This window comes from Ooceraea biroi, chromosome 4 (genome assembly GCF_003672135.1).
Source record: "Ooceraea biroi isolate clonal line C1 chromosome 4, Obir_v5.4, whole genome shotgun sequence".
Taxonomy (NCBI): Eukaryota; Metazoa; Arthropoda; class Insecta; order Hymenoptera; family Formicidae; genus Ooceraea; species Ooceraea biroi.
In genome coordinates, this window is record NC_039509.1 from 10,682,343 (window position 1) to 10,698,042 (window position 15,700).

General features: G+C 45.1%; 1 protein-coding gene across 1 annotated transcript; it reads left to right on the forward strand.

Moving 5' to 3' along the window:
- The first annotated feature begins 8,370 nt into the window (after positions 1-8,370).
- Positions 8,371-13,437, forward strand: LOC105275104 (zinc finger protein 350). Its single transcript, XM_011331759.3, has 2 exons — positions 8,371-8,756; positions 10,920-13,437. Exon 2 carries the CDS (start codon positions 10,939-10,941, stop codon positions 12,646-12,648), a length of 1,710 nt encoding a protein of 569 aa, XP_011330061.1. The 5' UTR covers positions 8,371-8,756; positions 10,920-10,938; the 3' UTR covers positions 12,649-13,437.
- Positions 13,438-15,700: the final 2,263 nt, after the last annotated feature.

Here is a 15,700-nt window from a genome sequence, read left to right on the forward strand (position 1 = left end):
CATGACTTTTGGCAGAATAATGTACACCATTTTAAAAAACGGTTCGGGTAAGTCTAGATTTTCTTATATATATTATAAAATCATTCTGAAATTAATCAAGTTTCGCAACATATTGCCAGATTTCTTCTGACAATATGTTGCGAATATATTAATTATAAATTTTACCATACGTTACAGTTAATAAATTTGCTACTTAATAAACTCTCAATGTGAATATCCTTTTATAAAATATGAACAATTAATAAAACTAGCTCATGAAACAAATGTAATGCAACATTGGAAATATCTCGTGATTTTTATTCACATTTTGCGCACTTAGGAAAAATATATACACGATATATAAAATTCAATTCAAGAGGAAGAGAGAGAAGAAAAGCGAAAAAATTGTAAGAAGATATAGAAAACTAAAAAAGTCCATTTTTTATTTACTTTTCTTTGCATTTTCCCTACAATCATATTCTTCTTCGCACCTACATCTCAAGGCTCCGGAAATTATCTCATCATGAAAAGGCGGAAAATGTCGGAAAATTGTTGGAATTGATGTCGGAATGTTGTTGCATCGATCAGATTAATAAGATGATTCTTCGAATTTCCAAACAAGAGTGCTCGGTTTCGTAAATGCACGTGCGTGGAGGGCGTCGACCCTATGTCAGCTATGCAACGATGAACGGATGAATGATAAATCCTCGGCGGTTTCTTGGTCGCGCCGAGAGAAAATCGTCACGTCGTGAATGAAGAGGCATCATCATTGGACACGTGTTCGCTGGCGGCTTTAAACCGTCAGACGTTGCGTCACCTCGGATACATTCGAGTCCGGGCCCTTTCGCGTTCTCACCAGCGAACCCTTCCACATTTAGAAAGTCGTTTTAAATGGGACACGGTATTATGTGACTATGGATTACATTACATCCCAATGACGATATGAATGACTATAGTTCATTTATTTTAGAATTACTTATATTTTAGTAGATCAATTTATTTTATTTAATTAATTTTATTTATTTATTTTAATCGTGCATTCCCCAATCTACTTTCGTATGTCAAGAGTAAGCGCGATGGTTGAAATAAACAAGTCTATTTTCTGTCTTGTAATCTTTTTTTAATCTATATTTAGTTTTCTATTTGTTTGTTTAATTGTTCTTCTTTTTAACATTCGATAAAAGACACTTAATTGACTAGAAAGAGACGTAACGTCATAATGTTTACCGAATCAAATTTTTCTTGTCGCGAGGCGGTGTTTCCGTCGAAATAATTATGTGCGACGCGTAGGATTAAAAGCTAACGGAAACATGCCGGTTGTCAAGCACGCAGTTAATCTGTCGTGCGGAAAAACTTATCACTTCCGGGTCAAAATGAAATGAATCGGGATCGTCATCATCTCGTTCTTCTCCAACGTTTTTCTCGGTATTTCGACACATACGTGACTATGTGTGTTACGCAATCGCCGAGGAGAAACCGGACGTAGTGGAGAAAGCTACTAAACCCTTCGCTTAGCGAAGACGCCACGGCCTTGAAGGGTAACGCACTTCGAGCATGATGCAGCCGATGGCATATATTGTTGCACGTGTTAGGTCGTCGACCTTCTCTTCTTTTCTCTCTTCTCTTCAGACCCTTTATTCTACTTTCTACTGTCGCCGAATCTATTTTCTTCGGTCTATCTTCGCCACATCTTTCAATATCTCGTAGTGACAATCTTCACTCTTCGATTTCAACTTTGGCATTGCAAAATCGATATTGATGACATCATTAAAGTATTCTCTCTCTCTCTCTCTCTCTAATCTGTAGCATTATCATGTCAGGCAGTAAGGGCCAGTAAGTCGCTGCTCTCATAGCCAACAACGCTATAATTCAGATAGCCATGTTACTATCGCAACAACGTGGTATTGGCGACATCGTGAACCAGCGAAAAAATCTCGGCTGTTCCCTGAAAACACAAACAGCTCTTCTCTCGCCTAATCAAGTTGCTGTTCGCCACATCCGACGACATCGGATGTCACGGACCGCAGAGGTCCATCGTGCCACCGGGCGGGCTTCACCCGGGCATGACCCCAATAAAACGCAAAAGGGGATTCACCGATCAGGTCCACATTCTCCCACTCCGGTTCGCTATTTCGGTTTCGGCGCGATCGCGCGATTCGTTTCTAAGGTCACAGTCTCTCGCTCGCTCGCTCGCCGGCATAGCTTAAAACAAGTCGCGTTGAGATTGGTCAAGGTACGACATCGCTTTAGACTCGCTCTTTTGCTCGGCGGTGCCCCCCGCCGCTCCCCTCCCCTCCCACCAATCATCTTGCTCCCTCTAGCCGCCACTCCTACTGCTCGCTTTCCCGCTCCGCTCGCCACCGCCGCCGTCGTCTCCGTCACTGGCTCTAGCTGGTCCATCTCCCTCTCGTTCCTCCTGTCGTAAACAACCGGACCAAGACCCCGCCACTCTCCGACCCCACCCCCCCAATGCGAACGCGCAGTTCCTCTGCTAAAGGCGAATTCAATCCCTCCCTTCGCACATTTCGGGGGAACGGAACGGTGCACGTGTCCTCTTCAGGAGCGGAGACAATGAGGGGTGCTAATCCGATCGGTATTACACCAGTGCTCTCCGCTTGCGCCTCAAGGTTCAACGGTCAGATCTTTATAACATTTAAGAACCATGTAGCCTCGACTGCTTTATGCTCCTGACAAGATTGATCGATTAATGGTATATTATGAAATATGACGTCATTGTCATGATTCCTTGAAGCACTTTGAATGATGTTGATGGATATGGTTGTATTTCTCAATCCAATTCAATCAAAAAAATCCTTAAAGTATAAAAATAAAATTGCGATTTTTAAGGATTTTATTAAAGTTTATTGTAAATAAAAATCGTGCAAAGATTTTCCTTATAAATGTGAGTGTAAGAAATTTTTGTGAATGTTGAAAACATTCTTCTGTATATCTTCTGTAACATGTAACAACGAACGAAATATTATAGATATTCATAAATGCGATTTATAAAATACTTTTGTTATTTGCGTAAGTAAAACTTAAATTTATTGTACTGATTGTAACTGTGCTACAAGAACACGAAATAGTCTCCTGCTGGAAGCTTGAAGCGAGCCTACCGTAATCCAATTTGTTACTTCTGATGCTGGGGCTCGACCACTCTCCGTAGGTATTGATCGCCAAATTTTCGTCATATCTTCGCGTTTAGTGTAGTGAAGTCAAGGACTCACCACGATACAGGCACGTGCTGAATTCACGTAATCTATATATAACTTAAATATATTGAATATATGTATATTGAATATATGTATATTGAATATAATAATATAATATATTGTTGAAATCAAAAAGAATGGAAACACCAAATTGCTATATAAAACATGATATTTTATTTCTCAAGTCTTTCATATTATTTTTCCAATTTATTGCTTTGCGCCAATGAGATACACTTAATAAAAACTACATAAGAAATTTATATGCAGTCTTATCGCTTACAAGAACTCTTGTAAGCATTTTTGCATAGTTTCGAGCGCTCATATACTTCGCATCTAACATTACAATGTCGCAGCATCGACACACAGCTAATACCAAGAAGGCGAGCAAACCACAAGGAAGAAATAATCAGTACCAAAACCCCTCATTGAGAATCAACCTTCGCATACAACGCACTACAAAAAAAATCGTTAGTACATCCATTCTTTGACGCGCATGTGCCCAAAATTTCAGCCCGAAGTTTCCCGGAACGTTTCCGATTCACGGATCCTGAACCACCCCTAGAACAGCCCATATCCGCGACTTCGCTCGCATGCGCCTAGCGTCGAAGTGTCGGGGTTTCGCCGAACCATCACCATTATCCGAATCAACGAGGGGCGTATCGAAAAAGGAGAGAGAGAGAGAGAGAGAGACAGAGACAGAGAGAGGAGGGAAGGAGAGGGAGAGAGAGATAGGCTCCTATCGCACCGGGCGTTTTCGCCGCGCGTGCATGTACGCCTATACGTACATTACGTATACGAGTGAGCCGCTGTCGTCACTCCTCACCCCGCGTCTCCCACACCCGTGTGCTCGCCCCGCGACCCCCCCGCCTGTTCGCGTCCCGCGTGCGCCCTTCCTCCACCACCGCCGCGAACCGCACGTGGCGTCCATTGCCCCGCCGTGAGGCGGCCGTCGTGGTTTCCACCCGGCACACGTGCATCGCTCGCACTGGGTCATTGCTCCCCGGTTCCCGGCTCTCTCGCAAGCAATATCGCTACGAGCGAATCGGAACGAATCGGAGTGAGTGCGCGAGCGAGCGAGCGAGCTCGCGGGCCCCGACCCTTCTTCATGGCACTTGCCGCACACTGTGGCATGACCACGACACACCAAATCGCGTCGAGTCCGCGAACCGACCCGGCCCCTCCGTACGCGTCGTCCTGCGTAACCGTGGAACACTTGCGAAGTCGACGCCCGCGAATTCGCGGACGAGCATCGCTTCTTCGAAAAAACTGTATTTGCATATACGTATGTACATACATATGTACGACGTAAAATCCTTGACACACACACATACGTACCTAAGTATGTATAAATATGTATGTGCACTTTTTGTGAAGGACCGAAAGCGAAAAGAACTCTGAAGACGAAGAATTAAAAATAAAAGCTATATCGCGCTATCAGTTCATCCTACGTATCATATCAATATTAAATCTCAATACTTTGATATTACTCCGTACTGTCTAGATCTCGTCGAAATTTGTTTTCGTAGCTACACATAGCACTATTTTATAGACATTGATAAAAAATGTTTGTTATTTCTGTATTACAACTTTGTGTCGTATATCTCACAAAGTAATTATCCCATATCGTTCTCAGTTGTGTCGCAGGCGATAAGGCTTGCATAAAGGAGACCTAACTCGTGCTTCTAATTACCGAACAGAAGCAAAATAGCTACGGTTGCATCGAATTGCGCGTGGTTAGGACATCGCGTTCTTAAAAATAGCGCAAATAACACGTCGATATGCATCGCCGCTGTTACGAGCGCAGGAAATATCGTTTTGTAATAAAAGCGAGTGTAATGGACCCTCCCGTGTGTCTTCGCGTGTATGTTGCGTGACCACCTATCATTCTATGACGCCTCTGCAAATCTCTTTTTATTCGATATTTTAATATGTATTGTATTTTTTTACTATTATTTTTTACAACGATGTACCAAATTGCGAATTTTATATGCATTGGCGAATCAAACGCGACGCGTTTTAACCGCCACTATATAAATATATATTTTCCGTTGCGTTCGTTCAAGACTTCCAATCATGATAAAAGGCTCGGAATGTTCGTTATCTAATATTTAATATGTATCATGCGCGCTTTCAGACAATCAGTACATTTACCGGGGTCGTGATACTTCCTATCGAAGTGTTACATCGGATTTTCAGCGCAGGTATTACCACGCCCGAGAACACCTTGAATTATGACATAAAAAGAAAAACTTATTCAATTACTTTAGCCCGTTCTTATCGCTATCGCGATGTGACGATTTTGACTCTCACGCGCATGACAATATTTTGTATTATTTATACAATTTTTAATATTCGGTTATTTCGATTATACTTCTTTATTAACACATATGTATATATGCGTTATCGGACGTATATTTACATATATTACACTAACTGTGGAATATGGAACGTATTATGTGGCCGTTCTGAATACCTGCGAGTGCAGGTGTATTTCTGACGGACAACGTTTTTTCTACGATCGCCCGTTTAGACGGTGAAAGCGATCGCAGAAAAAAAGAAATCCCCAGAAATCCGGGACATCGTTGCACTCGGTGTAATTCAAGATGCATATCTCTCTCTCTCTCTCCCCCTCTCCCTTGCATTGATTTCAAAGTTCTCAAAGTTTTACATCCATAGGCTTTCTCATTCTCGGATTCTTGGATTTTAAGTTAATCAAATTTTTAAATTTTTAGATTTCCGCGGGATTCATTATAAACGTGTCTTCAAGCATTATATTATTAACGTTTGCAAATCATAGTAAGCCCCTTGACATTTAATAAGGAATAATATTTTAACCATATTAAGTTATATATTTTTTTCTATAACGTCTACGTTTTTTATTATAAAAAGTTCGACAAAATATTACTATAAAAAGTACTATAAAAATATTATAGAGGTCATATTGTTTATACATTCTTGAATTTACTTCTCAATGCAATATTTATCATCGTTTTGATAAAAAACATGAAAATGTAAATAAAGAGGACGAATTTAATGAGACTTTGCGTTTGTTCACTCTCTCAATGCAATATGGGTGTAGCCTCTTCCTCGTCCCGCTTGCCACCTTAGCCGCTTGTCAGATAAATTGTAGCAGCGACCACGTGGATCATGCGCTATGCGACACGACCTCGCGAAAGGAGAGAAACGAAGCAAAGCGCGGTGAAAGCGAAAGATAGACGCCACCCTACCCGTCGTACTACATGACACACGCACGCAGCACGCATAAGAGCGCGCGCGCGCGAGCGCACGCAACCGTCAATGACGAGTATCACGCAGTATCGTACTAAAATACTTTCCCGCCCCCATGGAAAAGAGATATATTGATCGTCCAATATATCTTTCTTTATATTGAATCTAATCATGCAAATAATATTGGATCGACCGAAAAGTCCGTGAGGGACTTTTTAGCAAAATTCAAACGCAAAACTTTGTATTAATTCTTAATTCTTAACTTAAATAATTATATAAATATTAATATTTTATAATACAATATCATTATTGTCTGAATTTTTTGTCCGAATTACCATTTCTTTTTTATATAAGGAATTAAATAAATGAAATATTGAGATAAGGGGAAAACCGCGGTCTTATCCTCGCCGAATGTTTTCTCATAGAAAAGTCAACATCAAGAAAAACCGATTTTCAGAGAGCCCTTCGTGTTTATGGATTTTGATGAAGTATGAGACTAATGAGACTACGTGGCGTAACCCTTAACGCGATCTGACACGCAGGGGTAGATTCGAGCTCGCGAGTGTGGCAGTGAATCCGTGACCGCACGCGCGCGAGACGTTCGCAGGTCACTGAGTCCTTTGCACCTCCCTTCTCGCCTGCCTTTGTCCCTTTCGCCATCTTCGCCAATCTCGAGCACACTCTCCTTCCCTTTCTCTCCTTTCACCCTTCTTTTTTCTCCTATAGGGAGATACGGTAGTGACGTATCGTATGTTGGTGCACTCCCAAAAATAATATTCGCAGCATTTTGACTCATATTTTATTTGTAATTAATTTATATTAAATGGTTTATGTAAGTTACGAAATAATATTCTTCGATATATTTCAGATTGTATTCTCTTGGTGGAGAATATTTAGTTACTTTCGAAATAATATTCTGAAAGATACATTCCTTAGAGATAGATAGATAGATAGAGAGAGAGAGAGAGAGAGAGAGAAAGAAAGAGAGAGAGAGGGATAGACTTTGATATTTAAAGGCTGAGAGAGAAATTGCTTTCGAGCAAGAATGAGGTGATAATTCTTTCAGCAATGATAAGACTTCGATTGATTAACACGTGGTAGGTTTATTTCTTAAATCCCGGGATCGTCGTGAATCGTCGGCTCTTGAAAACTTCGCATAAACTAATCAACAACGGATCATTGATAAGCGCTGTTGTTTTGTTTATATACGCATGCGGTGGTTTACTACAGTGCTACGCCTGTGATAAGAGCCGCGCTATCAAATCGCACCACCCAAAATAGTATCGCAACAATAGCAGCGATAACAAATTTCCATCGCTTATCCGAAATAGCTAATATTACGCTACATGACCTTTCTTCACTTAAACACGAAGTTTAAAAAAATGCACCTATTTTGTAACAAAATGAGGAGTTTGAACCAAGTGCCGTGCTCGTGAAGAGAATCATTTCAAAAAATCAACGTTCAAGCAAATGATTTTAAAATTAAATAAATTAATTTGCATGTAATGAATGAATGCCGGTCTACACAATGCGTAGAGATCAATTTGGTTGCAGACCAAAGAGAGAGAGTTGATCGACGTCAGTAGAAGCATAGAAACCTCACAGTACCGAATGGCCGAAGGCCCAGCGAACGCTGACTACGTCCATGCGCTCCTCGTTCGCGACCGCCGTGTCCGTCACCTCGAGCCACCTCCCTTCACCCCTTTACCTCCTCCCAGGCGCTGTTGCGAATTGCACGCGCGAGCCAAGTTGCGCCGACCACGCCGACAACCTCCACGTGCTGCCGAGCGACGCTCAGCCGCCCCAAATTGTAGGTCGCCGCCGTCGGTTCGCGAAGAGCCACGGCGGCTGGGCGGTGGCGCGGGGCGGGAAGGGGCCCAGACGATAGCAGCGCGGCGGACGGGAACGGGAAAGGGTGACACGAAAGTGGGAGAAGGGGGCGGGGAGGGGAGCGCGGATCGCGCGCTCGTGCGTGCGCGCCTCAATCGTGATCACTCGGCGCGGCCGAGGAGGTAAACATTGTACAGTACGATTGGCCGGCCCTGAGGCGGCGGGTCTTTCGCTTTTCCTTCTTGCCCGTTTTCCAAGAGGAGCAAGAGGTCCCGTTTTCATTTTTCTTCTCCGCAAGTTCGCAAGTTCGGAAATTCGCACGCGAGTTCTCGCGAGCGCCAGTTTCGTCCCCGACCGTCGATTTTGAATCCGGAGAGTCAGGATTCGCTCGTGATCCCTCAGCTCGCAGCCGGGCTTAGTTTCTCTCTTGGATGTCGTCGAAGCGAAAAACAGTGATAAGCGGCTGGGTTTTGGATTACGTGAGATCGTAACGCAGCGTGTGCGCAGGTGGGTACTGCTTTCCATTCCGTTCTCTCGTCGGGACATTTAATTTTCCATCGTTCCGTCATCTGTCTCTTTCTCTCTCTCTTCGTGTGTCTTCTCTTCTCGATTACGCGAAGTAATAGATTTTTTGGTTCGCGGAGAGTAATTTCCTCGGATTCTTGCATTCTTGCATCTTTATATTCTTTGATTCACGACTTTTTCCAAACTATCGTTTTTTGATTAATTGTACATTCCGACTGTCACTGAATCTGTGAGAGAAAATTATACACGTCATCATATTTGAGCTGTTGATGATTTTACTTTCGTATTTTTTTCAGCGAATTGTAGAAACTCTCTTATCGATCATTTAATAACCACAAGTTTATATATAATTCGTTAAAAATTTTATAATTAAATTTATTAATAATTTTTCGAGCTACTGAAATTAAGTAATTTTTAAGAAACGATTTCATTTTTAAATTATTATAATTTTTATTATAATTTATCATAGTTTGATATATATTTATATTTTTATATAATCAGATTTCTCTCAAATAATTGATCACATATTTAAATATATTTATGAGAAACACAATAATGACGTATTTCTACAGAATTTTACTTTCTCCGATATATTCTACGAATTATTAATACAACATAAATCTGAAAATTAAAAATCAATCAATTAAAGAAATCCTAAAACGTCAACACATTATCAGCGCCAAATGCAAAGATAAGAGCAAGACTCGATAGCAGAACAAACAAATTAAATTTCTGCGAAAAAGAAAGAGATCGCATCGATTTCTCCGAAAAGTAGAAATTTTCGAATTTCAGCGAAACGGAGTGCGTGAGACGCGTTAAAAAACCTGGCCGACGCCAGGTTACTCGAACCGCGCAGAGGACGAGGGGCGTGATTCCATTATAAAATTCGGCCGAAGGTGTCTTCCGGGCGTAAGCAGAGCGGCGGGTCCGGCTGCTAGGGCGAGATTTCCCCTCGGTGACGAGGGGAAGTTCCGCGGATCAATACGATTTTTGCGTATCCCTCCGTGCGTGGCGATACCCGATCATGAAACGGCGATTATCGCGGCTCGGCCGAAAGAAAAGAATGGCCCGTCGCTGCGCGAAAAGGCGGAGACGGTGTCGTACGCCAATTATCGTCGGACGTGTGCCGCCGCGCGCTTCTCTCCGTGATGTAACGCGACGTCCTTACTGCGCGCCGAGTTGGACGAGGTCGGTGATCGCTATAAAAAAATGCGACTCGCACACGTGGAGGCAGTCGCGCGGGTTTCGGCCGTGGCGTGCGAATGGCCAACGGCACGAGTGCGATGCGATAGCGCGCTCTTTGCCGCTGAGGGGCGGGGGGGGAGAGGAGGGAAGACCGCCGACCACGCCCGCAGCCTCCTGCGACCGTTGTCGGACGATAGCGCCGTGCGCGTGCGAGACTGCGAGCGTTTCGTGGCCGTGTTGCACGTCCGTATGAGCTCGAGATTCGTCCAGTCGGGGAGGACAAAAATTACCACTTGTTCACGAGTGTTTTATCATTTTTACTTTAAGTTAGATCTCTATTGTGCTTGGCATCACGCCGGGCCACTGTACTTGAATGCAGCTTAGGTGGAATATGTGTCCCCTACTTTGGCCAGATTTTACGATAGACGGCTGCTCATAAAAAACTGTTATTCGTTAACTTGAAAAGAAGAAAATACGCGACACACATCATTCAGCGTTAGTAAAATTTGTAAATACGCGGATTACGTACAAGGTGTTGTTTATAGGTCCTGATAAACGGCGGAATAACAGATTATGTTGAAACCTTTGCAAAGCAAGTTGCGATTGAGTCTCACCTGCTCAGACGTTACGTTAAGAGTATCATTAGTCGCAACGTTGAATATTTATATCAAATATTGCTAGCTCATTGTAGGAATCGATTCATCCAAGCGTCCACGTGTCACTAAATGCTTCCATTGTGAGAAGCTACAAAGAAATTATACCTTATTATCGATTACGACTCAATGAGCTGTGCACACCGACTTATCTCACGAGCGTGATAAAAAACCGAATGCCCGCACTGTGATCTCGCACTATTAAATTATATATTACGCACGAGAGGCGCGCGCGCTACGAAGCTCGTCCACGTGAATGATCCTCGACCCTCGACTAACCGGGTTTTCCCCGTTGCTTCCGTTTCAGTGCCTCTTCAGTGTCTTCGATGTTGGGCTACTACCAGACGGAACCCATGTCGAATCCAGCGATACCGATGTCGGCACCGGACGGCGGCCCAGAAACGATGAACCCGGTGAAGAGCCTGGTGTGCAGTCCGGATCTCGCGATGTTCGCAGCGCCGCGGTGCAGCGGGGGCGCGGAAACCGCGGAGCCGGCCAGCCCGACGATCGCGGACGCCGGGAAGTACCACTGCCGGTTCTGCCAGAAGAACTTCGCGCAGAAGACCGTCTACCAGAGCCACATGAGGTCGCACGGCAAGGACGGCGAGGAGCCGTACGCCTGCAACATCTGCAAGAAGACGTTCGCTGTGCCCGCGCGGCTGACGCGCCACTACCGCACGCACACCGGCGAGAAGCCGTATCAGTGCGAGTACTGCAACAAGTCGTTCTCGGTGAAGGAGAATCTCAGCGTGCACCGGCGCATCCACACGAAGGAGCGGCCGTACCAGTGCACCATTTGCGGCCGCGCGTTCGAGCACAGCGGCAAACTGCACCGTCACAATCGCATCCACACCGGCGAGCGACCCCACAAGTGCAACATGTGCGAGAAGACGTTCATACAGAGCGGCCAGCTGGTGATACACATGCGCACGCACACCGGCGAAAAGCCGTACGTGTGCACGGCCTGCAACAAGGGCTTCACCTGCTCGAAACAGTTGAAGGTGCACACGCGCACCCACACCGGCGAGAAGCCGTACACCTGCGACATATGCCGCAAGGCGTTCGGCTACAACCACGTGCTGAAGCTGCACCAAGTGTCGCACTACGGCGAGAAGGTCTACAAGTGCACGATCTGCAACGAGACCTTCAACTCCAAGAAGACGATGGAGCTGCACATCAAGAAGCACCCGGAATCGCCGGCGTCCATCACCGCCGCCTCGGTCACTGACAGTTCCGTCTCTTTACCCGCAGCGATCAGCCCGCCGATCGAGCCGGACGTCGAAATTTCTCACGGTGGTAGAGGCAGTGGTGACGGTGGTGGTAACGTGCAGCTTGAATCGGCTATCCCGACGAGCCCGATTCTATCCGGTATTGCCGTTGATGATAAGGAGAACTTGAAGACTGAAGAAGCCTATCCGGACTCAACGACGAGCCCTTATCAACGAGAGTTGGCGTACTACTTGTACTCCAGCAACAGGGAGCAGCAGTATTCGCACTCGGCGACGATGACACCGGTAAATACGGTGGAGCCCGTGCTCGTTGACGTCGACGACAAGCGCTTTCAGGCGAGCGTGGTGGTGAGCGCGCCGCTGGAATCGGCAGCCCACCACGTGTTCTTCTACCCCGAGCCGGCGTATACCAGTTTCGGCTTGACTGCCGGCGGTGGTGTTGACCTCGACGTCAGTGATTGTTCATCCCTGCTGAACCTTCCGGGTAATGATGCGCGTCGTAGGGTCGAGGCCGCGTTGGAAGCGGTTGAGGAGGAACGTCAGAGGCAGGAATACAGTGCCGGAATTGTCAAAGTCGACCGGGACCCGCTGCTCACGCCGCCAAGCAGCAATCCTGAGAGCCCGGTATCGTCGCCCGACCTGGCGTTGGACCTGGCCATCCCGCCGAGGGAGACGCTTATCCTGCCGCCCAGGAAGCGCAGCAAGATGATCCTCCAATCGATGGAGAGCGAATACAGGAACAACAGCGGCCTAATCGCGGCCTCGCAGAGGCAAAGCTCGGTCATCCAGTTCGCGCGAGCGTCATAGTAAACGTACCACTGGCGAGAGACTTCGCGAAGACCACGTGACTTCGGAAACTGGAAGAAGAAGTCTCCCAAGGTAACCATCCAGTGAGATCGAGGTTGAGGACTGAAGGAAGTCACTCTCTCCATCAGAACGAGCTTGAGGAGAAGTCCGGAAGGTTTAGGAATCTCGCTGGTCTTCCGACGTCCAGTGATAATCGCAAAACACGCACAAGCAATAGATCTTTCAACCCATCGCCCATGATCGAACGCGCGTCTGGGAGGCACGACGATCTTGCTTCTGAAATCGGACAAGAGGGTCGCGCACGTATGTCTTTAGCGAAATACGAGTGTCGCTGCTCACTTCGTCCCTGCATTCACAATCTAGCACGATTGGTCCCGGAGAAGGGCTGACCGTGCTAAATCAACTCAACAACTGAAGCCGCGCATCCGTTACTTAATAATAATTAATAGTAATTAGCGCAATCCGCAGTCGCGAATGCGTGTATTTTTCTAACAGCTCGCGGACAACGATGTTCCCGTGGCTACTTTCTCAATCTTGTTCGATAGCCTCCCAGCCTTCGAGGCTTTAACATTTTAACGTGTATGCGAGTGTACGTGCGTGAGAAAGATGGACTGGAGAGAAACTTGATATTTCTTCATTGAGAGGGTCGCGCCGATCATGAGCGTGCTTGATGAAGTAGCTACGCCGAATAACACACGTACGGGTCGCTCAATATCAAAAGGACACGAGCCCATGAGGCGAATTCTTTGGAAAATTAATTAATAATGTTAAAAGGGAATTATTTAGAAAGAAAATTTTTTTATGATATCGTGTTAATGTATACATATATAGCATACAGCCAAATAAGTTCCCTTTTTTAAAAAAGTTTATGTTAAATTTTATGTATGTTTAATTTAAATATATTTATACTTGTTATATTTATTTTATCTTTTTAAGTGTTATTTTTATTTTAAGCGCGCGGACGACAGATTTCTCGAGTTCACGCCTTCCTTTAGCGATTGAGCGATTTCGTACACGGCGGCCAAGTGCTACGGGTGTTTGACCCACGATTTGCAATGTTCCATTTGAAGAATACGGCTCTGACAGGCCGTTCGAATTGTCAAGCATCATCAGTCAGATATCCGTAACATTGAACTCTACTTGAAAGAACTTAGCTACTTCAGAGTTCACTTCACGTGGCAGCTGTTGCCAGCAATATAGCGGTCAGTAATCGAGCAGCGTACAAAGTCATTAATTAACGACACGTTTAATCAGTGAACTGTTCTAAGAGACCACTTCCACTAGCCACACAACTGCCGAATGTCGCGGTCGACGATCGACGATGATCAATACGCAACTGTAGAGCAATATGATAATAGAACTGGCTGTCGAAACGTAAAGACGTTTGCCCGTTCGGCGAGAAAGGGGTCATGACTTGGACGTTCGCGCATATTACCTTATTGAAGCACGCGAGCAACGGCCCATTTTTTCGAATAATTTATTCCCCCGCTTTTGGATCTAAACTTTCGACGTCGTGTATTGTCCTGTGTAATTGTCTAACTCGTGCCAGTCGACTCACCCTTTGCCGTGTCGGAGGCACCCGCGAAGGCCGCGAATTCAATCTCTTGCCAGCCTTAACAAGACTGGTATCAGTCTACCTCGTTATCGCCGTAGTCCGGTCCAGCGGAGGGTTTTCAGGAACCGCTGGCTGTCTTGGCTAAGCTAGAACAGATGATAAAATTCGATAGAATGCAATTTTTAACAGACAGATTATTTTCTTATGAGTCGCTGTAGTTTTACGAGAATCACCTAGAGCTGTCTAGATCTCGACTAAAGCGATCGATTCTTGATCGATCCGTATATCAATAGAAATTAGCGTTTACACTTGATGACGATGACGTTTCTAGAGTGCTCCGCGTGACACGCATACGGACCGGACGGGCGAGTTTTATCCGTCGACAAGGATCAGGAAATTTAGATAAATTCCCGAGGACTCGGTGCCGGCTTCGCCAACGTCGGTCAGTTGTTAAGCGCGTTTTATAATACGATTTTCTCAGTCCTGATTCTAGAAAGACACGAAGGGCTCAGTATTAAAAGCTCGAAGTTGACCGACTTGTGCGAAACTAGCCGCGGGTCTTCGGGAAACCTTTGGATTTTACTCCGGAAAACTACACAATCATGCGCTTTTGATTATATATATTATTGTATATTTATATGTAGATATATATAGACAGCTTGCATATAAAGCGTACAGAGCAAGGACGACAGATCGATCATTTGACGAGGGGGGCGAAAGCGGAGATCGATCCTTGACGGTATCGTCGAAAATTGTTTATCGCTTTTGTGAAGTCGGGTCGAAGTTGGTCGTTATTTAATACGTGACAAAAAAATTAGTGTGTAATATATTATTAATCGGCGTAGCCAGACGATACCCGTTGCGGAACTACAAGGAAAAAAAAAGGATCACATTCTACGAGGGAGAAGAAAACGGAAACAGCGAAGGGAAGAGGTGACGAACGACGAGAAGTGGAAAGGGAAAATAAGTGCACCAAACAATTTTATATCTCTGTGATAAGAACTCCATAGTACCAGAGTATTGAGCGGAGCCGAGCCCACTGCCAGTACAAGCGTATATGTGCACATGCATGCTAGTGTGTAACGTGTGTGTGTGTGGCGCGCGCGCGTGCGCGCGTATGTGTGTGTGTGTAACTACAGTACTGTATGACAATGACAATATCTTAACACGGTGGAACTCCGTTTGACAGGAGGATCTCCAAAATCCCGCAAACTCGTTCGCTCCCGTTAAACTCTACGACGAAACCCGCGCAACTCCGCAAAACCCGGAAACGTAGAACGCGTATTCCGGACTTTAGGCAAATCTCAGATTCATTTTCGACAAAGCGCGTCGCGTTTCCGCCTCTCGCAAATCTCGCGAGGCTTCTTCAGTTCCATGAAATTCTGTATTTTTCCTATCCTCTCTCTCTCTCTCTCTCTCTCTCTCTCTATAAAAAAATTCTGTTTTTCTAATAATAATTAATATTCGTGCGTTTTATATATTCCGCTTGACCCCGCT

What these genes read in the sequence shown, in the direction of transcription:
- LOC105275104 (XM_011331759.3), top strand. Translation starts at nt 10,939, where the DNA reads ATGTTGGGCTACTACCAGACGGAACCCATGTCGAATCCAGCGATACCG.